Raw genomic sequence first — 23,648 nt, forward strand, 5'->3', positions numbered from 1 at the left:
AGCTCACTGTGTCCTGGAAAGGCAGGCACAAACGCCACCCTTACGTCCACCAATTGTCTTTCGAAACTGGAGGCTACCTCGACGGGTGTGCTTACAAAGCACTTGCCAAACAGGAACCGAGGAGAGCACTCCCACTTTCGGATGTCCCTGACCCCTGTCAAGACCAGTCGTGAGTCCTTGACACCCAGGAATCCCACCAGCTCTGCTGCTGGTCTGTACTTCTCTCTCTATCTAACTTTCTTCCCTCTGACTTCCCATATGAACAGATGCAAAGTGAAAATGAGAAGAACCGGAGCTCATTGTGCATGATACCTAACAGCAGTGTTGTCACGATGGTCAACTGGGAAAGATTGGGCTACTCTGATCAACACTGTGTGGGAGACAGACAGACATCCATCTCCATATACAATTTTCTCTCTTTATTTTCTGTGATATGGCCAGTGTGGAAATATGCTTTGCATGATTTCACATGTATAATTGCTATCATATTGCTTGCTTTCTCGGTGGGTAGGAGGGAGCGAGAGAACTGGGGACTCAGAATTTCAAAGGAAGAGCATGTTAAAAATACATAATCATTCTTTTAAAAAAGATCCCAATGTGGCACGAAGGTTTGCTGAAGGTTTTCCTCCTGCTTGTGCTGCTCTGTGATCCCAGGCACTTAAAACTCTCAAGACTTTGTAGAACACCAGAAACACACACCAACTGTTTCCAATAAGTTGGGAAATCTGCAGCGTTCAAAACCAGGCCTGGCATAATCATTTGGAATGATCAGTTGTTGAGATCATTTGCCAGTGAAAAAGCCAGCACTAACGTGGGGAGGCCGAGCACATGCGAACAACCACAGAAAGGACTGCGGGCCCTTTGGCTGTGGTCTTTGATGTGTGTAAAGTCACTCCATTGTTTTCTGATCACTGGCAAAGGAACCTCTATTGAAGAGCAGAGGGGGAAATCCACTCGCTGTAAGGAAAAGCTGCCCCTAGAGCACGGCTTCATTTCATTGGTGCGGCAGTGAGGGGCCTCCAAACCCAAGGTGGATGCCCCCAGAGCAGGGATGTTGGTGAGGCCACTCCTGCTTCAGGATATACCCAATGGACATTTCTCAAGCACCTCCATTGGGCAGAGGGCAAGGCTAAGTGCTGGAGAAGATGGATGTTTTAGAAGAGACGCTTTCCTGCTGCAGAGGGACCAGGAGCTGGGGGAGCACCCTGGCGGAGGCACACCTATAGTCCTCAGCACCCGAGCAGTGTATTTGAGGAAAAGACAAGCAGAGGCTAAGTGAGGCTCAAAAGGGGAGAACATAGCCATCGTGGGGGTCTAGCAGGAGAATCAGGAAGGCTTGTGGCATGAGCTGAGGTTCCTGTCATCTGTCAGTCAATTCAAGGAAATTCTTAAAAATCAAAGGTGACCCACCGTATCTACAGAAGTGGCTAATTTCAGAAACGGTTCAGAACACCCGGGTGCTTAATTCCAGTTGGACATAGCATTCTCTTAGTAATAAAATGCCTTATAGCGTTCACTCTTTAGGAAGCGCTCTACAAACAGCATTTTCCACACCCGTAAAAACCCACCAGTCCAATAGTACCTCTGAAGAAACTGAGGCAAAGCCCCAAAGTCACCTAAAGCACCTGCACACCACAGCAGAAGTAGCCCAAAGACAGTAGGGGTGGGGGGTTTCTGAGCTCTCTCAGGCCCATCCATTCCACCACCTTTAGGTATCCATGTCAGTCATATAGGCTCCAAGGTAGGCAGCATCAAGCAGGAGTGACTTACCGCAAATTCTCTCTGTCTCCCTCCCTCCCCCATTCTCAAACTTTCATCCATTCCTATGCACCCACCAGCAGACAGACCCCTTAACCCAGACATCCTCGGCCATGCCCTGGCACCCTGGCCTTACCTCTCGGTGCCTGTCTCGGTCTCTGGATTTCTCCCTCACCCAATCAATTGTATTGAAGTCTTCATAGGTTCCCACTCCCGGGATAGGCTCCTCTAAGAAATCCATCATCTTATTTGGAACATTTGCTCCTTCTCCATTGTAGGACATGAACTCTGCATAGAAGGAGTAAGCACACACGTACACACACACGCGGTTGGTTTCTCAATTAGCCAATAAGTCTTGTTACGTGGCTCCTGTGTCCCTGGCACTGTGCTAGGCACTGGGGAGACAAGTACAAAGAGTAAAACATATTCTACTCCCAAGGAGATTGCATTCAAAGTTCAGCATTACCCTTTTCCTAGTAAACACCAGCAAACCAGAGGAGACCCTGGCCAATCTACATATTCCTTGCGTCCATGTGGGGAGGGGCGATAACAGCTTAAACTCAGATATCAGAAGAGGGGCCTCACTCTTCTGAGGGCAAGAGATTCTTGGGAATTTCCCACCACCCACAACCTCTTGCATCCTCACTCTTACCTTTCCTTGCTCTTGCTGACCCATGAACCCCTCTCCACTAGCACAGTCCATCTCCCTGACTCTGGCTTCATTGGCTTTCACCACCCAGCATGGCGCCATAATCTATTATTCCAGACTCATTGGACCTCTCCACCCATCAACCTTTCATAGACTCACCCTGCAAATCCTCAGCCCTGGGTCACTGCCCGAATCAGATCATCCCTGGGAAAAGTGACAGAACAGAGGACTCCACACACTAGGAATTCATGATCTGACAACTCCTGCTATTAGATCAACACTCTTCATCAACATTTCTTGGTGCCTGCCCTCTTCCAACACTGCCAGCAACAGTTCCAAATTGTCACCGCATTCCACTCCTCCCCCCACCATGCTCCCAGCACTTAAGAGCTCATGCTCTAATTCTTTCTGCATCACTGAGAGGCTGAGGCCATCTGACCAAGCTTTCTTAGCTCCTGCTCTTTAAGCGTCTCTAATTTTTCATCATCCACCCCATCCTTTTCTCCTTCCCTCTGGCCATGGAAGGAGCAGTAGCCACTAGTGCCCATCCCGTTCTCTCCTGCATCCTTCAGGGCTTCGTTCGAACAGGAAACAACTCGGTGTCTTATGGAATCTCTCCTTCACCACTGGCTCCTTCCCATCTGCTCACAAACAGATTCAAGTCTCCTCAGTATTGACCAAAATAGTTTCCTCTTGACTCTCATAGGCCACGTAGACGGGCTGGAGCCCACTTCCTTCCTCTTGCCCTCTTACCATTAAATGTCCTGAAAAGGTGATCTCCGTCCAAGGCCTCCATTTCCCCACCAGTGAAATAACCCTGTAAGAGTCACCAGTTTCCTCAGCCACCAAACAAACCCAATGGTTTGCCTTTCCATCTTTATCTTTCTGGAGCCCTTGATACCAAACTCTCTGGTTTTTCCCTCCTTCTACTCTAACCCTCTGTCTCCCTTGTTGTCTCATCTTTTTCCTGACTCTTTAACAAGTCCCTTAGGTCTGGTTTCTCTCTATAGAGAAGACGAGTGACAGACATTTACTGCATTTGGAGACAGGAAGACTTCCAAGCTGCATGATCTGAGCAAGTCCTAGCAGTTGACTGAGACTCAGTTTCTTCATCTGTAAAGATCATAATACCTGGACAGCCTACCTCTCAGGGTTATTGGAAAGCTCAAATAAGAACGTAGATGAGGCTCTTTGCAAACATTTAATTGCAAAATTGGTGTCAGTCATTACCCTTCGTATTCTCTCCCACAGTTTGAATGGTGGCAAGTCCTCTTCATATTGTCATTGCTGACATCCCCCCAGCAGCTCTGAGCCCATATCTCTGTCTATATACAAGATGGCTCCACCTGACATCTCAAACTCAACATATGTTGAAAATCGAGCTCATTAACTTAAAAAAAGTGCCACAAGCTTTGTGCTTTAGAAAAATAAAAAGAAATTCATTGCTATCACTTCCTGATGACTTTTCTCTCTCACCACCCTCCTAGTGCCCTCAAGGAGGCACAGCAAAGCATCACAGGTCGACATGATGGCCACACCGGGCAACGCATGCCTCACTCCACACCTAGAGCCCCCAAGGAGCAGAGCTCTGTTACTGTTGTTTCTCTCTTTGTTTTACTCCTCTTTTTAATGTCCTTATTTCCACTCTCCTATGCTCAGACCCTGAGGGTCCTCCTTAGCTATGAGAGAGGAAGGAGGCGCAAGTATCAGTACTGATCAGCCTTGCCACTGGTCCCTTTGCAACATCACTGGCTGGCACCTCTGTCCTCTTCCCTTGATGGCCTGGGGCAGTAGGTGGCACAGTCACTAGACACTTAATAGCTGGGGGATACTGGGCAAGTTCCTTCACCCCTGTTTGCCTGTTTCCTCATCTGTACAAATGGCGATCCCAATAGCACCCAACCCCCAGGGTTGTTGGCAGGATCAGTACGTGGTTCAGAGTAGGTGCTTAATAAGCATTAGCTGCTAGTATTAGCCATCATTGTTACCTGCCTGCTTGGACACTCAGTCTCCTCCTGCTCCCACCTGTATTTCTAATTCGGTCTTCTTCCCTCTCATCCCTCTATAGCCTGGCCAAGTCGGTCTACTCTGACCATGATCCCACTCCTACGGCAGAACACAGCCTGCCCTTGTGACTCTAGGCCCTTCAGAACAGTGTTCCCCATTCCCACACTGCCCTCATTGCCCTCCGCCTACTGAATTCCTGCTCAGCCAGTAAAGCCCAACTTGCAGGCCCCCTCTTTCGACGAGTCCTCCCTCATTTTTCTCAAATGTATCTCCCAGAACTAAAGGCAACATTCCCGGCATGGCTCGACCTACCATTGGGGTGTTAGGCCTTCTCCAGAAGAAGGACCACTGACTGTGAAGTTAATAAGCGTCCTAGCATACAGCTAAGAGACTTCTTCCCAAAGAGGCTAGAGACAGCACAGACAACATAGGCCTTTGTAAGGAGAAGCAGCTGCTTGTTGTCCAAAGAGTGGCGACATGGAGTCACAGGTGGGTGCTGGCAGGCCAGGGATCAGCCAGCGTGGGAAGGAGAGGAGAGGAACAGGAATGACTGGTGGCTCCCAGCCAAGGCGGTTACAACCAGATCGTGGTATTACTAGAGAAGGCTGCCCCCTTTCTGGGGCAGGTGGCCAAGCTGGGATGAAGGGCCTTTCAGAGCTTCCTGTCCACCATTGCTGGTGATTCACACGGGAACAAATGATCCCAAGGCATCAGGAATCAAGAAAGCATAGCCTGTCCCGGATAACGGGGTTTGGGGTGAGAAACTGAAGACCTCGGTGGCAATACAGGCTGTTGCCCACTGAAAGCCAAGTACTTCCGGAGAGAAAGGCAGCTTGGGCAGTCACCATCAGTGTGGGACAATCAATTAGCAAGCCTTTATTAAACTGCTACCACTGGGCGTACAAAGACAAAAGCAAAGCATTCCTGGCCCTCAAGGAACTTATATTCTAATGGAGAGAAGAGCCCTGGCTCTGGAGTCAAGGGTCCTGGGTTCAAATCCCACCTATGCAAGCCGATTCACTCTCTTTGTGAGCTTCCTGGACCCCCATTTCCCATCTGTTAAATGTCATCTCTTCCCGAGGCCCTTTTAGTTCTAGGACAACAAGATCAGAAATTCTGGACCAGGGCTTAAAATGGAGGAATGAACGGACAGGCCGGCCTGATGGACCACACCTAATGAGGACTGCTAAGAAAGTATTGGCCTGGAGTCTTGCAAAATTAATCAATAGGGCTTTCACTGGAAAAGGAAGCAGGCTGGACAAAAGTGCCTTTGGAGCTTTCACAAACCTAAATCCCAGAGACAGACAGGCTAACTCCAATGTGGGGGGAAATCGGGCAGCTGAGACACTCCCAAACTCACAGGAAACCAAATTCACCAGAAAAACCTTCAGATGGCTTCAGATGTCCACACACAAATGCTCCAAGTAGAATGAACAAAAAAAGAGATTAGCGATTCAGACGTAACCTCACAGGTATCACAGAGACCTGGTGCAATGGGGTGCAGGGTTGGAAATAGAACTCTTAGCAGAGGATTATAGAGCTAGAAGGGACCTTAGTGACCACTGAATTCAGCCCCACCATTCTATAGATAAGGAAACTGAGGCCCAGAGTGGGGCACGGATTTGCTCAGGTTTCTGAGGCAGGATTTGAACTCGGGTCTCTCTGATTCCACATCCAACACCCTTTCCCCTGCACTGGCTAGCTACCTGAACGGGCATGATTTATTTAAAAGAAACAAAACAGGTAAAATGGGAGTTCGGGGGAAGAATGATTAACTTTGTATATTAAAAGGATATACTCAGAAGAGGAAATCTAGGGAGAAGCAGTGGTGATAGGGAACCTGAACCACAAGGAACAGAAAAGGAGCTGGGGTTGGCAAGGCCTGGGTGGCCCTAAGGCAAAGGGGCAAAGGCTTTGAAACAAGCTGACTCGATATAGTTGGCCTAGGTAAGTATAGGGTCAAGATTGGGAAGAGAGGATCCTGGACCTGGAGCTGGATGGGACCTCAGGGGTCCTCTGGGCCCAAACGTTCATTTTACACATGACCAAAGTGAAGCTGAGGCAGCTAAAGTGATTTGGATTTGAAGCAGGCCTTCTGCCAGCAGAGCGCCTCCCCAGGCAAGGGGGAGGGCCTCAGGGAACTCTCTGGGGTGGGAGGCCTCGAGGTCACAGTAGGGATAAGGAATTGGTTTAGGGGTTAGGTAGGGGCCAGAGAGAACTGGAAGAACAGGAGGTTCCAGTCAAATGGGAGTTTCTGAGTTCTGATCCTGGAAACGGCACATTTCTGAGGGCTGGTCAGCTCAAGGGCACAACCATCACTGGCTCTGGCTGCAGCTGAGGAGTGAAGGGATGGGTCCTGGGAGCTAAGGAGGCTGAGAAACTGGGAGGATAGGGCTTTGAGTGGAGAGGAAGGCAAGGCAAGGGCCTGAGCTCCTAGAGAAAGGAGAGGGCACGCACCGAAGGGACCTTCGAGGCAGAGGTGGCTCTGTGACAGGAGGAGGGCCTGAGGTGGCCCTGGGAGCTCAAAGAGGAACCTGCTCCTTCTCCTGGCCCAGCGGTGCAGGCGCCAGGGCAGAAAGTATAACCAGTTCTAGAGGGGACTGCCAGGAGAACACTATCTGCTGGGAGGAGCCAAAAGATGAAAGGGGAGGCAGAAGAGAAGAGGGCCAAGGAGAAGAGGCATTTTTGAACCACAGGATTCCAGAGGACACAATAGAAGGAGGAAGCAAAGCTGGATTGGGGTGGGGGGCAGGAAGGGGGAGCCACTGTGCTGTAGCAACGGGAGGTAGATGCAAGAGAGAGAATGGGAAGTAGTGGCAGGGGAGGGGGTCGTGTCATCAGAATTAGAAGAGAGAGGGAGAGGTAGGAGTTGGCTAGCCTTAGGACAGGGATGCAATACCTTTTGGCTGGGCCTCCCACCCTCAAAAGTCCTGTGGTGGCAGAAGGCAGCCTCAGTTTAAAGAAGGGAGAAGAGGCCTGCCTTCAATGGCCCTTCCTGGAGATGAGGTCCTGAAGGCAAGAGGTGTGGGGTCTGGGCCTGCTCCTCAGCTGAACCCAGGCCAAATACCCAAGCTTTCCCCTGTCTCTCTCGGTTTGGTGGCTGCTGGTTGCAGGAGTTGGAGCACAGTACCAGTCGAGTCAAGGGCAGGCGGTTGGGGGTGGGGCTAGAGATGCCGCTCCAGGTCCAGGAACAGGGCGGCCGAGGGTGGGGGCCTGGCAGCCACTGAAGCTCACACTCCCTGTTCCCAGCCCTATGCAGCATTGGCCCTGGCAGGGGCAGGAAGCGCTCTCGCCCAGCTGGCACCGTGGTCACTCTGCAGATCCGGGGATGAAGGGCACTCCCAGCTCTGGGCCCTCATTCTCCTAGAGGAAGGACAAAAGTTGGCTTCCCCAGCCAAGGCCGTACCTGCCCCATGCAGGAGTAGATTCCCGAATGGCCATCCGGAGTAATCGGAGCACACTAACAAAAGCCAGATCCGCACTTTGGCTGATTCCCCAGGCAAGGAGAAGTTAATCTTAAATCCCTGAACCAAAGTCCTTGCGGCAAAGTCTTCCAGGGCACCTGATTAGAAAACCCCCAGCAGGCCAGGAGTGAGGAGGGCCCCAGAATTCCGTCCCATCAGGCCAGAGTGATCAAGATAAGCTTGTTTTGGAGAGATAAAAGCAAAAGCCTGGGGAGAGGGGAGGCCAGGGAGGAGCTTAGGACCCTCCGGCAGCAGGAAGACTCCCAGGACCCTGGCGGCTCTCCTTTCAGATGCAACCCAACACAAACTACTCCCAACCAGCCAGCAATCCACTGGAAAAAAGGAGGCAGGCTCCCTCTGGCCTCTTCCCTTCCCAGGGGTCTCCAATTTCTCATTTCATTGGAGGGGAAATTGATTTTTTAAAAGCATCGGCCAGCTCTCTCAAATGATACCCAGGATGTACCAGACAAAAGGCAGAAGGCATCCAATCCCTGAATGACTCAAGGCAAAACAAGGCCCCCCTTGCCCCACTTCCGAATAGGAAAGCCCCAACTTGTACCAGCAGTGGTGGCGGGGCAGCAGCAGCCCCCACCCCAAAGACAGGATGACTTCATTCAGTAACTTGAGCCTGGCATTGTCCCTCCTGGCATTCTCTGGTCAGAAGCAAAACAAATTCTGGGACAGCTCGCCACCAGTGACCAAGTATGAGCTCCCCCTGTGTACCGGCCATGCTGAGGGGTGGTAGGTGGGGGCGGCAGTGCCTGCTTACCTTTACTGGTTCTGCTCCAAGCGGGAGCCCGGCACTGCAGGCTGCATGTGGCCACCAGGCAGGCAGGCAGGCAGGCAGGCAGCAGTCGTGCACTCCCAGCACAACGCCCAGGGCGGCTCAGGCAGGGGAGAATACTTGCAATCAGTCCGGTCTCCCAGGAGCCAGCCACCCTCTGGAGCCCCAGCCCCCAGAGCGCCCCCAGCACTCCAGCGTGATGTCACTGTCTGGCTCACGTGAACAGACCCCCTTGGACCAGCCTGGGGAAAAGGAGGGCTGTTACCGAGGAGGGAAACCTTAAAGACATAGGCTCAGCTAGATGCCAGCAAACCTGGAGCCACAAAGGCAGGCACCCAGCAGCAGCTTCCAAGCACCTCAGCTCGCTCATTCTCATTTGCACGCAAGGCCCCAAGAAACCAAGGAGGGAAGTAACCCAGGCTCCCGGCAAGGTCGGAAAGAGGAGAGCCGATGTTTACTACTGGACGAGGCGGCAGCCTATGACAAAGCCAGGCTGCTGTGAATTTGCTGAGCTGAACTGAACTTTAGCTCTCCAGATCTACTCGCTCAAGGAAGACTTTTTAAGAGTCCCCCTAATGAGAGTATGAATGGCACAAGTGCCCAGTGTTCCACCTTGACATTTCCGCTTCCTCTGTTCTCATCTAAATAGTTATGCCACGCGACGAGAAGTGACTACAAAGGCATGTGGTGGGCACAAGTGGGCAGCAGAATACTACCCATGACTAGAGGAGGAGGAGGAGGAAGGTACCTGGCCAAGATGGTGAGCCAGTCACAAGGCCAGAGCCAGGGAGAAGAAGGAGGGAGGCCTTTGTGTTCCCTGATGACTACAGCCCTGGGGAAGGGCACTGGCACACACTGGAAGGCTCCTCTGCAGAGGCCACCCTATGAAAAGAGAGGGAGAAGCATCCCACGAGGAGAGAAGGAAAAAGAGGCTGAGCTCACTGCTCCGTCCAAGTCAATCCATAATCCAGAGGGCCAATGGAACAAGACTGCCTGGCGGGACCCAAAGTAGTAGGAAGCCCACCAAGGACCAAGGGGTCATTGTGCAGAGTGTGTACGGATTCCGTTATTTGTTTATATTGCCGTTCCCAATGGCAATGGGGTTATACAAATGAAGGGAGTTAGAACTCCTTGAAGAATATGCCCAAGAGGTCTTCTCTGCTGGGCCTGTATCAGAACAGATGATCTTCTTAATGCTACGCCTCCTTCTCTGAAGCCTGAGAGAGTGAGGGGCTGCAGTGAGGTGGCCATTCTTGCTCTCAGCACCAGGAATGGAGACAGCCCCTACTATCGTAAGGAAGGGGCAACTCTGAGCAGGCCTCAGCCCTCTGAGACCCTTGGATGGGGTGTTAGCACTGAAGCACCGGGCAGAAAATCATCCTGGGCGCAGTTCAAAGGGCAAATGTATGTTCGAGTTCAGAAAGAGCCCAGGGGCAGCTCCCTGTTCAAGGAGGCCAGAGCCTCAAGACGGGGGAGCAGCCTTTGAGTTTGAGAGGCTCTCTCGAACGAACGAGTCCACATGCCTATGGAGGGGACCTGCTGAACAAAACCACTTCCACAGGGCCAAAAGGCCAATTGCTTCGTTGATCCCTAAAGGCCCTTCCCCACCCTCCTTTGGGGGTTATACATGATCAGGGTCATACATGACTTCTCAGAGTTTGCTAATGTTGCATGGGCAGAATAAGCGGTAGCAAAGCTTGGAGGCACACAGCACGCATCAGGCTGGACATGCTACGGGCATGGGTGAAACTGGCACATTAAGAAAACTAGGGACGGACGGGCAGGAAACAAAAACAATTTTCCTACAAGTGACCTGAGCTGGAATGTGCCCTCAGGGGACAGGTTTACATATTAACCCTCAAAGCATTAGGGACTGTCCCTCCTAGCCCGGCAAGGCAAAAATGAAAATGCAAGCAGCTATCGAACACAGAACTCTGTGTTTCAAAGGTCCCAGGATTTCAAGGCCACCAAGTGCAGATGAGCAAACCGAGGCCTAGAGGGGAGAAGTGAGAGTAGCACTTTTTGTCCAAACCCACAAGGGGCTTCGTGTCTGTAAAAGAGCTTTGTGTCGGCTTCATTCAGCGAAACCAGCACATACTCGATGTGCTTACAAAGGAATGAGGTGGTTTCCATTCTCAGACCTGGACTTGGCCCTTGGAGAGGGCCAGGGAGGAGAGCTTTATGACTCGTCAAACCATTTCATTGACAATGAGTCGGGGGCAGGGCCACTGTGGCCCCGTGTGTTGCCCAGCAAGAGCAAAACTCTGAGGCTAGACCCGTTTGTCCCAACTTGCTCTGCATGACTTAACATCAGGCCTGCAGACAATGTTGCCCCCCCTTCGCCTTTTCTGAGACAATTGTCACACATTAACCTGTTCAGAGCTTGTTCTAATAATCCAGCTCCTGGCCCAGCAGCAGGGTGGGAGCAGGGCACAGACTTGTCCCTATCAGCCCAAATCTGCAGGGCACAACAGCACATATATCCATTGGCATTGCAAAGCTGGAGAGATGTGTGGAACTTGGGGGATGAAAAGGGTACTCTGAGATGACCCTACTTCAACTCCTTCATTTTACAGGTAGGGAAACTGAGGCAAAGAAAGGGGAAGTGCCTTGGCTGAGGTCACACAGCTAGTTAATAGCTTTGATCCCAAGAAGAAGTTTTGTGAGGCTTAGGAACTCTCCATGTTAGCCTGCCCGAACCATCCTGCATCTGAAGTTGGCAGGGACACTGCCGCTTGGGCCCCGTGGGTAAAATCATCGAGGTCACTGATGAGATGAATAGCACAAAGAGCCACTTCATCTTCCGGGGCACTGGGTGTCAATCCTAGACAGGACCCAAGTGGGCTTGCTGTGTGTGGCAGAAGGAGCGTTTTCAACAATTGTCTTCTCTGGATACTACAGGGATTGAGCATCACCCCTTTGGAGCTTGGAGATAATAAGTTCCTCCTCTGCAACCCTATGAATGGCTGGCCATACCAGCAATGGAGACGAGAACTGTTTTTTGCAGATGCCCTCATCAGTTTAATGAAACTGCTCTCTTTGGGGATGTTTTTAAGCAGACTGACTTTATTTGAACATTCGGGCAAAGGTAAATTAGTCAAATATGGTAGGTTTTTTCAAAATGTTGCAGAGGACACAGTTTCAACAGGCGTTTCTTAAGCACCTACTGTGTTCCAGTCCCTGTGCTAGGTGCTGAGGATACAAAGGCATCAAGCAATTTAGAAGAGAATCCTAGAGGATTCTTAGAGGATGCGTGGTCTAAGTAGGTAGGAGGAAATGAGCTTATTAAAGAGATGAATGAGAAAAAGCAGGGAGTGGACCAATAAACAGGCCATTCAAGCTGGAGAAAGGATATCTCCAGGCTAGTTTAGCAGATGGTCTTCAAGGCTGTGATATGGCCCCATCTGAGGCATCTGGAGGAGTGGGACCTAGGGAAAGGCCAGCAAGGAAAGCTATCTACTCTTGGATGCTTTCCCATCTCTGAAACCCAAAGAGACCCTGTTCCCTCTTTTCAGACCCTTCTTTTTAAAATGGCGGCGGTGCTGGCATGTAGCCACTCTGCTGCTTCCTGGAGCCGTAGTCCTTCTCACCTCTGAGTCCTGCTGCTCCTGCAAGAGTAAGCTGGCAGCAGGGTCGTCTCCCTAAATGTACTAGGATCAGGTCTAAGGACAAGAAGAGTTCCAGTCTTCTCTGTAGTTGCCATAAGGCGGAGGGCTTGTTAGCAGAAAAAGATGCGCAAAACCAACTGACCCCAAACCCAAAACTCCCCAGCCTACCTCACCCCGTCCACTGCTCCATCAATCACCAATACCACTTTTTAAAGGGTGCCCAACTTTAAGAGTATTTCATCTCCTGCTTAAATAGGCTTCTAGCAAGGGAGATGGCCATACTTTAGGCACAGTGACTCCCCTTTTGGCTCCCCCCTCTAACTTGTTTCTGCTTCCCAATATCATGTACCCTGTAGCAACAGGCTGCCAGCTGGCCTGGGCCTGGATTTCTAACCTAGCAATCAAGCTGGCCCATCGACCTCCTGGAAACGTTTAGGCCTCGACCATCCACTGTAGTGTACAGAATTGAGCTTGGCTCTCGGTAGCTACAGGGAGGAGCACAAACAGCCCCAGGAGGCTGGGGTGATCTCCACCCATTAGCAGCTGCTGAGAGCAACTGTGAGAAAATGGACAACCTATATAGAGAATATAGGTTAGTGCCAGAATTGTCCTGAAGGAAAAGAAAAAAGCCAACGGGCCAGTTTACATAGCCCATGCTATGTGCTAAGTGCTTGAAGATGTGTGCATAACACCCAATCTCCTCTTCTGCCCAGAATAACCCGAGAATGTAGCTTTCTTTTCACCAGTCAGCCAATAGACATTTAGTGGACTTGCCCTGCGTGGAGGAGCAGAGCATGTACAACTTGGGCACAAGCCGCTATCACTACAGTCTCAGAGGACACCTGGGCCACGGGGGAGGCCACCTCCCTCAGCAAAGGGCCTCAGTGGATGCCAGGCATGAGAAAGTCAAACAAACTGAGTCTTATCTTGCGGCCCTCCCTGGACTTAGCTGGACCAGTGCTCTTAAGTGGCAAGACAACGAGGACAATGCCACCATTCCATCCCCCTCCTGGCATTCAGCATGACAAAGCCCCACTAGGAACCCACCGTGGATGTGGTCTACCCACCTGGGGCTACCTACCACCGCCAAAGCTGCTCCTATGTGGTGAGGAGGGAGGTGTGCAACCAGCCCCCCTCCATGGGGGCTCCACAAAGCGAAGGCGGGGAGGGTACAGGGCCTCCCAGGGAGAGCTCAGAGAAACTCCTTGCTGTGTCTCCACTAAAAGGGGAGAAAGTGTTTGTGGTAGGAGGAGGGGAAGGAACGTAACCCAAGAGAGGGCTGCAAAAGGTTTCATGGCCTTGTTGTCTATAAGAAGGCTTGAAGTTCTTTAAAGAAAGATGCTTTCATTTAAGAAACTTTGGATCCCAGTTTGAAGGGTGGAAGCAAAACCAGAAAAGGCTCATTTGCATTTGCCAAGTCCAGGAAAAATATACAGTGAGGGGGCCAGGAAAAATCAATATTGAAGCAACTGGACCAGAAGGTTCCATTCCCATCCAAAGACTTCACAATGGCCCTTTCGAAGCTTGTTGCTGAAACGACAAGGCCCAGAAGTTACTGAGGTATTTAACCCACTTCTCGTTAGGCCAACAACTTCCTCACTGCTGTCCAGTTATGGTTGCTTTCAGGAGCCTGGAGGAAGCATGAAGCTCAAACCCTCCAAGGTTAACCTGGAGGCCTGCAAGGCCACCGATGACACGACCAAGTGGCCTGGTGGAGCCCTGTCAAAAGCAAGGGGTGGGCAGGGGCTTGGGAACAAACTGGTGAGCAGAGGCTGAAATGCAGCTCTAGCTCACTGCCCCGCTGACTAAGTGCACACTTACGGCCACTGGCAGCGTCGCCCCAGGACTTCATTCAGCCACTCAGATGGCTCTGGCTGTATTCGACTCCTGAAAAGGGGGAGCCCACCATGCCCACTGCCACCAGGCTGCACTAAGTCCTCACTCAGCACAGGGGGAACAGCCCCAAAAGATTGCCTCTGCCCAGCTCCTCATACTTCCAGGGAAGAAAACGGAGGCTCACGAAGGTCAAGTGATCACCTAGCAAGAGCCAAGCTCAATTCCGTACGCCACAGTGCATGGTAGAGGCCTGTTTTCAGGAGGTCAAAGGGTTAGAAATCCAGGCCCAGGCCAGCTGGCAGCCTGTTTGTTGCCACAGGGTACATGGTGTCTGGAAGCAGTACTAACTTCAAGGGCTCTTCCTACTGTACCATTGTGTCCCAATGCTAATAACTATCCTCCCTGGCTATCCAGCAGCCCACTCCCCATTCACTCAGTTGCCCAGTCATCCATTTCGGCTCCCACGCATGTTCTCTTCTCAATTCGTCCAAGATTCTGAGGACAGATTGGAGGACCAAAGAGCTCACCTTTCCTTATCGGGGGCTTACTCACACTTGTTTCTGTTAAGAAGTTCCTCATCCGGCCTAAGGAAGGCTTCCTGGCTTCCTTCTAGAACACAAGTTCTTAGCCCAGGGTCCATGGACTTAAGATGGTGGGGGCGGGGGGGGAGGGTTACATCTTGATTTTAACTTACTGCTAATTGAATTGTAGCATTTCCTTCAACTCTTTTATTTAAAAACCTGCTTTTTGTGAGCACTGGGTCTATTGCTAGGCTTCTTCCTGGACTGGCCAAGGGGGCATGACACAAACAAGGCGGAGAGAGAGCTGGGAAGTTCCCAGAAAGCCAAGAACACTTCAGCCATGCTCTCTGAGAGGCCTGGGCCTTGGCACACCATAGCCAAATGTTGGTCCAGGCATGCACTGCAAGCCTGAAAGGGACCCTTTGAGATTATCTGGTCCAATCTCTTCATTTTACAGATGATGAAACTGGAAGGCAGGCCTCCCTTATCTCAGAGAATCCAGAGGGACCGTGTGTGCTAGTACAGTCAGACCGACGCCTCATTTAGGATGTTCGGGACATTGCAGTGGGCCTTCTTGAAGGGAGTGTCTCTACTAAAAGCAGCCAGCAGGTCACAAGGTCTGTGATCCTGTCTCTATTTCCCCCTCTGTAAAGTGAGGCTTTCTTCGGTGCCTTCAAGCTCTTCTAGCTTGAAGCGCTCTACTTTGTGTGAAATCAATGCTGCCTAAGCCCCATTTCCATATTCAGCCTTCCAAAGAAGGAATCTCTGCTTCTGCGGCACATTTTACATTCCCTGGAATTGTCAACTACTAACTCACTTTCACCCTTTGGAAAGAAACAACAACATCCCAGTCTACCTTGTCACCAGCTTAGAATGGCTTTTTCTTAGCCATTTTTCAAGGGAACACATAAGGAAGGGGTGAGCAACTACTCTGAGCCCTGAACTAATAATGCCCCATAGGGTCAGCCCGGTGCTTGTCACTGCTCTCTGGGCAATGCACTCCGAGTGGCTGGGGTATTTTTCTTCTAGGAAAGGGCGCTAGAAAGCCAGCCTGTCTATGTCCGGGAACAAGGTCAGCGTAGCAGTGAGCCTCGAGCAGGCAGTACCCAGGCATGGCACTGCCCACTTCAGAAAGGACTTTGGCTTGGAAAAAATCCCAGGGGCATTCTGATGGAGTCCAGTTCAACAGACGCCACAGCCCAGCTCCCTGAGAAGGTTCCAACTAAAGGCTACTTCTACTGATCTGGAGAAGGAGCAAATCTCTGAGTCGAGATAGAATGAAACAATGGCGGAAGTGGCAGATGAGCCACAGTCCAGTGGCAAGGTGGTCTAACCAACCAGCAATGCCCTGGCCCTGGGCCTTCACAAGGATGGCCAACTGGAGCTGCTCTGGTTTAGCTGCAGGCTCACTGTCACCTGGAAGTCATTGGCTGTCCTCCCCCTGCCAGCTGCCAACAAAAATGATTTCCACAGTGGAGCCCAGTAAGTCTCAAAGTCTGGGGGTAGCTTATCTGATCTCCCTCCGTCCATGAAACAAGGGCTCCTCTTGGAGGTGGCCCTTAGCGGGGGGTGGGGGGTGGGGGGAGGGTCCATCACAAACTGGCAATCTCCTCCTCTGTAGCCCTGCCCTGCCTTGACCTAGATGAGCCATGCCATACTCTGGGAAATGACCAGTACACAGCTCAGCTCATCCATACCAGCGCCACTGAGAGGCCTAAAGAATGTTTAGGAAGCCCCTAGACTCTGTGCAGGCACCACAGAGACGAAAGATGACAGTCCCTCTCCTCTAGGAGACTGTGCTCTAATAGGAACTCCATGTGGAGGATGAACAAAGATGGAGGCCAAGATCTCCTCTGTCCAAGGGCCTCGAGAATCAATTCTTAACACAAAAACCAAGGGGGAGTTTACAGAATGGCTAGTGTAAACATCGTCTGGGCACTGACCTAGTTCAATCTCTCCTACATCGCTGAGCTTTAAGACTTCGTGATTTGAGTTGGGAGAACTCAAGTGGTCTCTGGGCCAACAGCAGGGCTTTCTAGCTGGAACTGTAGCCAGAGGTAGTGGCACCCTCTAGTGCTCAGTTCAGGGAGGTGCAGGGACATGGAGAGCGGCTGCCATCTTTTCCCTGTTCCATGGTTTCTGTCTGTCCTAGGCAGTCCAGAGTGCTTTTCATTTGTCCCTAACTACACCGAGGCAGGCAAAACCAACCAGGTCTCCCCTCTTCGCCCATCCTGTAGGAGTAAGCCTGCTTGTTTTGGAGCTCAAGAGGGCCTGGCAACCTTTTCCCAACCCTGGTGTCCCACACCCAAGTGATAGACTGAAGATGGGGACCAAAATATACCAGGGCTGACAGGGAATATTGAACTTATTTGAAAAATGTCTTCCTGCTTCCCCTTCCCAGCGAGCCAAGTTCCAGGGCCCCTCGCCTGCTTTTCGCCCTCTTCTTAGCTCTTCTTGTTTATATTCTTTCCAGTCTGGAGACTCTGATCCCACCACCTCTGTTGCATTTCTAATCAGGCCCTAGGTGATGGATTGATGCTTTCTTCATAAGCCAACCTTGTCAGGCCAGCTAGCAAACAAGGGTCACTTTATTGCTCCTCCAGCCCTGCCTAATGTGGGGCCATATTGTCTGTATGTACTCTGCTACCAGGTCTGGTATTTGAGGTACAGACGGGACCAAAGACTGTGGGCTCTGTTAGGGGGAGAAAATCCTGCCTAGATGCCCTAGCCAGAAGCGGGCAGATTTCTAAAGCAGAAGCAGGAAGTCCCCACACAAACGACACAATCTCTGGGTGCACACGTTCCTTCCTCTGGGCCTCAGTTTCCCCGTGGAGAAATGTGGGTAGTTTAAGCCTGTCCCAGTCTCTCTCCAAAGACTTCCAGAGGCTGGAATGAGCAATCAAGGTACAGTGGATTTCCCGCCTAGGCCAAATCCCTGTGGCATTGAGCCAAAAGCCTCTCGGAGAGACTCCAGGCTTATTGGTAGGGGGCTTCAATAGATGCCTTTGACAAAAAACAGTGAACTCTTAGGACTGCTTCACTACAGCTAATACGCCATATATTAATAGAAGCTGCTGTCATACACGTGCCTTTCCTAGGCAAAGAAAAGTTCTCGTTCTTTGTCCCTGACTCCCAAGGCTCCCTCGGCTATGAGGCTCTTTCCGGAGGTTTTTGCTGCTCAGAAGGTCTGTCCCCAAAGCTGCCCCTCTGGCCCTCAGCAGCGTCATCTTTTTGGCAACAATGCAGCCAAATGCTTCTCAGATGGCTCTGGAACCCCCTGGGGCATGGGCACTCCTAATATAACACTGTCAACATGATTGCTTCTGTCAAGAATGAATCATTTACCTCCGGCATATCTGCATGATGCATTATCCCAAGCAGTGGGTGTCCTTCCTCCCAGTCCTGCTAGCAATGGCTAGGAAGAGGCTTTTGCAAGGCTCCTCTCTTCCATCCCAACAAGCCCATGGGAGCCACTGGAGGTTTTTGAGTCAAAGGGAAGGAATCCCTCATCCTTGGGCCTCCGAGAAAGGTGACTTTAGCAACCAGAGGGAGAAAGGGTTCGAAAGAGAAAAGAAAACGAAGGCAGGAAAGTATTGGGAGGCTGCCATGACAGAGCGAGTGAGAGGGGAGAAAGGACCTGAACTACAGTGGGGGCCATGTAAAGAGAAGTGAGCCAGTGGAAGGCAGAGATACTGGGAAGGTTGAAGCAACAGGGTCGGACAAGTGTTCAAATGTGCAGGTTGGGGGGAGGCGTGGAAGGAAGAGTCAGGGATGATTCGGAGAGGCCCTTGGGCTGGAGGGACTGGAAGTCTGCTCAACAAAATGAAGGAAGTCGCTGGGGGAACTGGGGGGACAGGAAATGAGCCGTTCAGGTCAAAGTGTCCAGCAGGTAGGTGTGACTAATGGCCTGGATTTTACTGGAGGAACAAGGACCGGACAGATGTGTCTGCAAGTCACGCACAGAATTCAGTACTAATTGCACCCATGGGAACAGATGAGATCACCAAGGCAGGAAATCAAGAAGGAGAGAAGGAGAAGGACATAAACATCTCTACAGAGCCTACTATGTGCCAGACACTGTGCTGGGTACTCTATTCGAAATATTATCTCATTAGATCCTCACAACAACCCTGGGAAGAGGGAGCTGTTCTTGACCCCACTTTATAAATGAGGAAACTGAAGCATATAGAAGGTAAGTGACTTGCCCAGGGCCACAGAAGTGTCTGGGGCTGGATTTGAACTCAGATCTCCCTGACTCCAGGCCTAGTGCTCTGTGCACTATGGCACCCCCAGCTGCCTCTAGAGAAGAAGAAAATGGAAGGCAAATGATGACCCACCAAGGAAACCTGGGAGGAAGCAGTCAAGCAGGTGATTGTCCAAACTAGCATTATGTTCTTTTTCAAACGGGTTATTCCTCTCACTGCTCCAAGATGATGCAGGCTTACCTTCCTGGTCCTGTCTCCTGGGCCCTTTTCTCTCCTCTGCCTGGACACATGCACCTAGTCATTGAAATGCCATTTCCACCATTAGAGCGGGAGCTCCTTGAGGACAGGGATGGAAGCACTTCATAAATGTTTGGTGACTGCTTGCCTATTGGATATTCTCGGTAGGCATCCAATTACCATGAAATTCCTACTATGTACCAGTCTGATGGAGGAGGGGAAGACACGCAAACAACCAGGAACAAACAAGATAAATGCAAAGGAAACCAGAGAGAGTTGAGAGGGCGGCAGCCAAGCAAGAGAGATGTGGGAATGGGTTGAAGCAGCAGCGGTAGGCATACCTCCCAGATCTCTATCGAGTGGGGGGACATCATCTGTCATGGAGAAGTCCAAAGTGGTCCCTGAGATTTCCACCAGAGCTTCGTCACTGGTGCTGCTATTTGAGCTACTGAAGCTCCCTCTGCGAAAGCCTGGGTTGTCCATGGTGTCGCTCTCAGAATCTGGAAGACAGGATAGGATGGTGACTTAGAGGGAGGGTCTCTCTCACCACTTTCCCCCTTCTTAGTGGGCCCACTCTGAGTCTCCAAGCATCTGAGCACCACAACGGCGATGAGGACCAAGCTGGGTCCCCAGAATGCCATTTACATTGACGGCCCCCAAATGATGCATCTGCTTAGAAGAAATGCGAGTTGGGGTTAAGAGGCAGACTTCAAAAGTAAGAGTGGAGACATACAGAGGACCAGCCCCATGACTCCACAAAGTTGCCTGGCTGCTGCCCCACACCAGGACTCTCTGCTTAGACTTTGGCCTTACTGGACAGTTGTGGCAGCAGAACTGAATGAGGAGAGGCTGAAAGCCAATGCCATGAGAGCAACATCGACACTGTATTCTAGAAGTGGCACTGCACCTTGCAGATGCCAACACTCACTACCACAATAAAGGAACATGTGGAAAGGGATTGGGAAGAAAGTTTGTAGACTGGGGAACCTGGCTAGCCCCCAAATCAGAAGGCAGAGGTGCAGATGGGGCTGAATCTCCTCACAAACACCTCAGGAAACCCCATGATCACCATTGCTGAGAAGAAGAAGGATAGTTGGTACACTGGGAGAAATTGAGCAAATAATGAGCATGGGTGATCAAAGAGTCTGAAGAGAAAAAAATCCTGAGAGTGGGGTGCAGGAAGGGGCTCAAACTAGAATAAAAGACTTGAAAGGTCAGGCTACAGATGGGCCAGAACAGTGCAGCCAGCAGTTTCCTAAATGACATCCACAAATGACTCCAGAGCTCAGTCTCACTATCCACACAGGAAGCACCAAGCAGATGAAGAGCATCCATTGCCCAGGCTAGACCAGTGGATGGACAGCAACTTTGAACAGACTAAAATATGATCATGAACTAGACTCAGAATTGTCCAGGAGGAGGAGGAGGTCGAACAATCTGTCTGAGCAAAATTACATAGTTCTTCCAAACACCCTGAGCTTCTCCCAAAAACAAAGGCTTGTTTTTTTAACACTGAGATTCTCCGGGTGAGGCTGCATGGCTATGAATCACAGAATCCCAGTCTTTGCAGAACTGGAGGGGGGAATATTGCCCAGGGGGCAACAAAGAGGCTCTGGTATATGTGAGCTAGCTGCAAGACACGACAAATCGGGGATTGTGCCAGAGAAGGTACACCACCAGAGAAATCATCAGAGAAACTGTGGCCTCCCCTCTCAAATGGACTGGTCATGTAATCAAGAATGAGGGAACCCCCACCCCCACAGTCAGCCAGCCAATAGACACCAAATGGGCCCACACAACATAAAAATAAGTAGAACTAGGGCCCCAGCCAACTTTGAGCCAGGCAGAGGAGAAGCAAATGAGAAGAGTCAACTGGCCAGGCATACAGGGAGTGCAATCTGGACTGCTGCGGGAAGTCACTACGAGATCGAAAGGAAATAATGAAGAAAATGACCATTGGAAAAGAGAACTGAAAAACCTTCCCCAAATCCAAAGAAGCAACCTGGAGATTCACCAGGACAGAAAACAGACCTGTACAGAGGAAGGACTAGGAGCTTATGTCCCTCCCCCCAATCAGAGAATTATCAAAATAACTGGCACTGATTAGGCCAGGCACCAGGCTAGTCGCTTTATAAACCTGATCTCATTTAATCCTCACAACAACCCTGGGAAGTAGAGGTCAATATCTCCTCCACTTTGCAGTGGAGGCAACTGAGGCAGACAGAGATGAAGTGATTTCCCCGAGATCCCAAAGCTGACGTGACAGCTCCAATCCTGACCCTGGGCCCAGCACTCCCTCTACCGTGGCACCCCCAAGCTGGAAAACAAAGAGATTCGAGTGAAAGATCTGCATCCAGTAATCTTGATTCCTTCTGACACCCCAGATGAATTTGAAAAAGAGCACCACAATCCCAAAAATGGTCAGAGAGTTGCCCAGAATTAGAAAAAATGAGTAGTGAAATGCAAAGAGAAAGGCCGCCAAGGGACTCTGATGAAGAACATGGAACACACCTGAGCCGTTTCAGGGCTAAGAAACAAACACTTTACCCAGAAATCACTTGCTAGCTAGCCTTAATCCAGAGTGTGGCCCACTACTGAAGGAGGACGGGGGACAATCCCCAGAGAAGTGGGCCTCTGAGCACATCTGGGTATCCTTTTTCAAGAACGGAGACAAAGGACACTTAACAAGCACTCCATCTTACAGAAACAATCAAGTCTCCCAGCCAAAAAGATAATTAAAGCCATTTGCACTTCTCACACCGAGATCAACCAGTTGGGGAGATGACAGAACAAATTGTGGTTTATGAATGCAACGGATAAAGAACAGGGAAGATGAGAAAATGGGAGAAACAAGGAAGAAGGACTTGCATGAGCTGGCGGCAGATGCCAAGCACAAAAGCAGAAGCTGGACAACGTTTACAATGACTACATATGGAAATGAGCACAAGAAGCCAGAAGAAATGCAACGAATGGATCAACTCCACATCAGAACCACTGGCCAGACTCTTTGGGGGTCATTTAGCCTGTTACTAGGGAGGGTGGGTTTGATAAGGATGTGACTGGCAGTGCCCTCTCACCCCGCCCTTGCACATACATGCCTGGCACCCGATAAATACCAAATGCCTCAATAAAACTGTAAAAAGTATTGGCTAGCTGTTGGCATTCCAAGGCTCAAAAATCTCCCCTCACTCCATATCTCCTCAAAGATAAAACAGAGACTTCTTCAGCTGGCATTTAAGGCCTTGCGCAACATAGCTCCAACCCTGCCAGCATCGTTTTCCATCCCTCCCCTCCACACTGGTCTCAAATGTACCTTCTCCTCACCTCTGCTTCTCTTCTTCTTTTCTTTCCTTATGTGCTGCCTTCTCCAGGAAGTCTTCTGGAGCTGTACTGTGCCCCCCCCCAAGCTGTTAACACTGCTTTCCTCTTGTATTTGCTTAGCTGGCTATATAGGGATTTGCCCTAGGAGGATAGGGGGTCTTGCAAAGGCAGAAACGAGTGAGGTTTTTTCTCTCAGTGTCCCAGTGCCTTGTGCACTGTAGACATCTGATAAGTATACGCTGAATTGCACATTCCCACTGCCACTCCCTCTGCCCAGGCCCTTATGCCCTTGTCACACCTGGACTGTCAGACTAGATTCTTACTGAGTTTCCTCTTCCTTGGAGTCTCCCAGCTACCACTGGGCCTACAAACTGAAGTCAAGTGATCTTCCCAAAATATCACCTTTATCACATCATCCTCCTGCTTTCGAGTCTCCACCAAGAGTACAAGAAGAGAACCTGGCCCAAGTGTTCAAGCAGAGAGTTCCTACTGAGTGGGGAACTTTCAAGATGATCTGGTCACATCATGTGCCCCGTGAAGACTTTGAGTTGTTGTTAGTGACATTTCTTTGGCAGAACAAACAAAAAGTAGAGAAGGACCAAAGGGGCTGAATGAATCCCTCTCGACCAATTCACACAAGACGTGGTCTCCCAGCAGCCTACTGCCTCGCTGCCTAGGGGTTGGAGGTAAGAGCTTTCCCATCTGCCTGCTGACACCGACTTGTAAGGAAGTGCGAACAATCTTCTGAAAGAGAGGGCCTGGCTCAACTGGCAGAGGAAGCCAGTGGACAAGAGTGAGCTGAAGGCGCCAATGGGCAGGGTGGCACTGGGACCTGCTGCCAGCTCAACCTCCCAAGTCCTTAAGAAAGCCAAGCCGAATGGAAAAGAGATTCATTCCTGGCTTTGTGTGCAACCAATCTTTCCCCTGTTCTTTGTGAAAGGAAACGCTCCTATTTGTTGATGGCGGTCAAGGTCAAAACAGCGGCTTTTTTTCAAGGGCAAATGCAAAGGTCAAAAGTGGTGGTTGTGTGCAAGGCGCCAGAAACCCCTGGGCCACGTGTTCCCCTTGGGGAGTCGTTCTGAACAGCCTGGCCCATATTATCCGTGTGAATCAGGGGAAAGGAGAAACTTCGATAATCCCTAAATCATGCACTTTGGCTCTGGAATGTGTCTCTAATGCTTACATTTGAGATGGCTACATCTGTTAGTCTGGGAACTCCCTTCAGACAAAATAATGAAGGAAGGGAGGCAGTGAGTGG

General features: G+C 50.6%; 1 protein-coding gene across 11 annotated transcripts in view; it reads right to left on the reverse strand.

Moving 5' to 3' along the window:
• Window positions 1-23,648, reverse strand: part of CLCN5 (chloride voltage-gated channel 5) — a 90,157-nt gene that overhangs the window by 13,187 nt on the left and 53,322 nt on the right. For 5 of the 11 annotated variants that reach the window (XM_007507744.3, XM_056808724.1, XM_056808722.1 and 2 more), the window contains 2 exons: window positions 19,411-19,569; window positions 1,895-2,046 (listed from right to left, as the gene is read on the reverse strand). In XM_007507744.3, coding sequence (XP_007507806.2) covers window positions 1,895-2,046; window positions 19,411-19,569 — 311 coding nt within the window. Of the gene's footprint in view, window positions 1-1,894; window positions 2,047-7,313; window positions 7,739-7,820; window positions 7,942-8,647; window positions 9,017-19,410; window positions 19,570-23,648 lie in introns of those variants that run through there. The other 6 variants (XM_007507745.3, XM_016426826.2, XM_007507747.3 and 3 more) reach the window with 5 other exon arrangements.

Source organism: Monodelphis domestica, chromosome X (assembly GCF_027887165.1).
Source record: "Monodelphis domestica isolate mMonDom1 chromosome X, mMonDom1.pri, whole genome shotgun sequence".
Taxonomy (NCBI): domain Eukaryota; kingdom Metazoa; phylum Chordata; class Mammalia; order Didelphimorphia; family Didelphidae; genus Monodelphis; species Monodelphis domestica.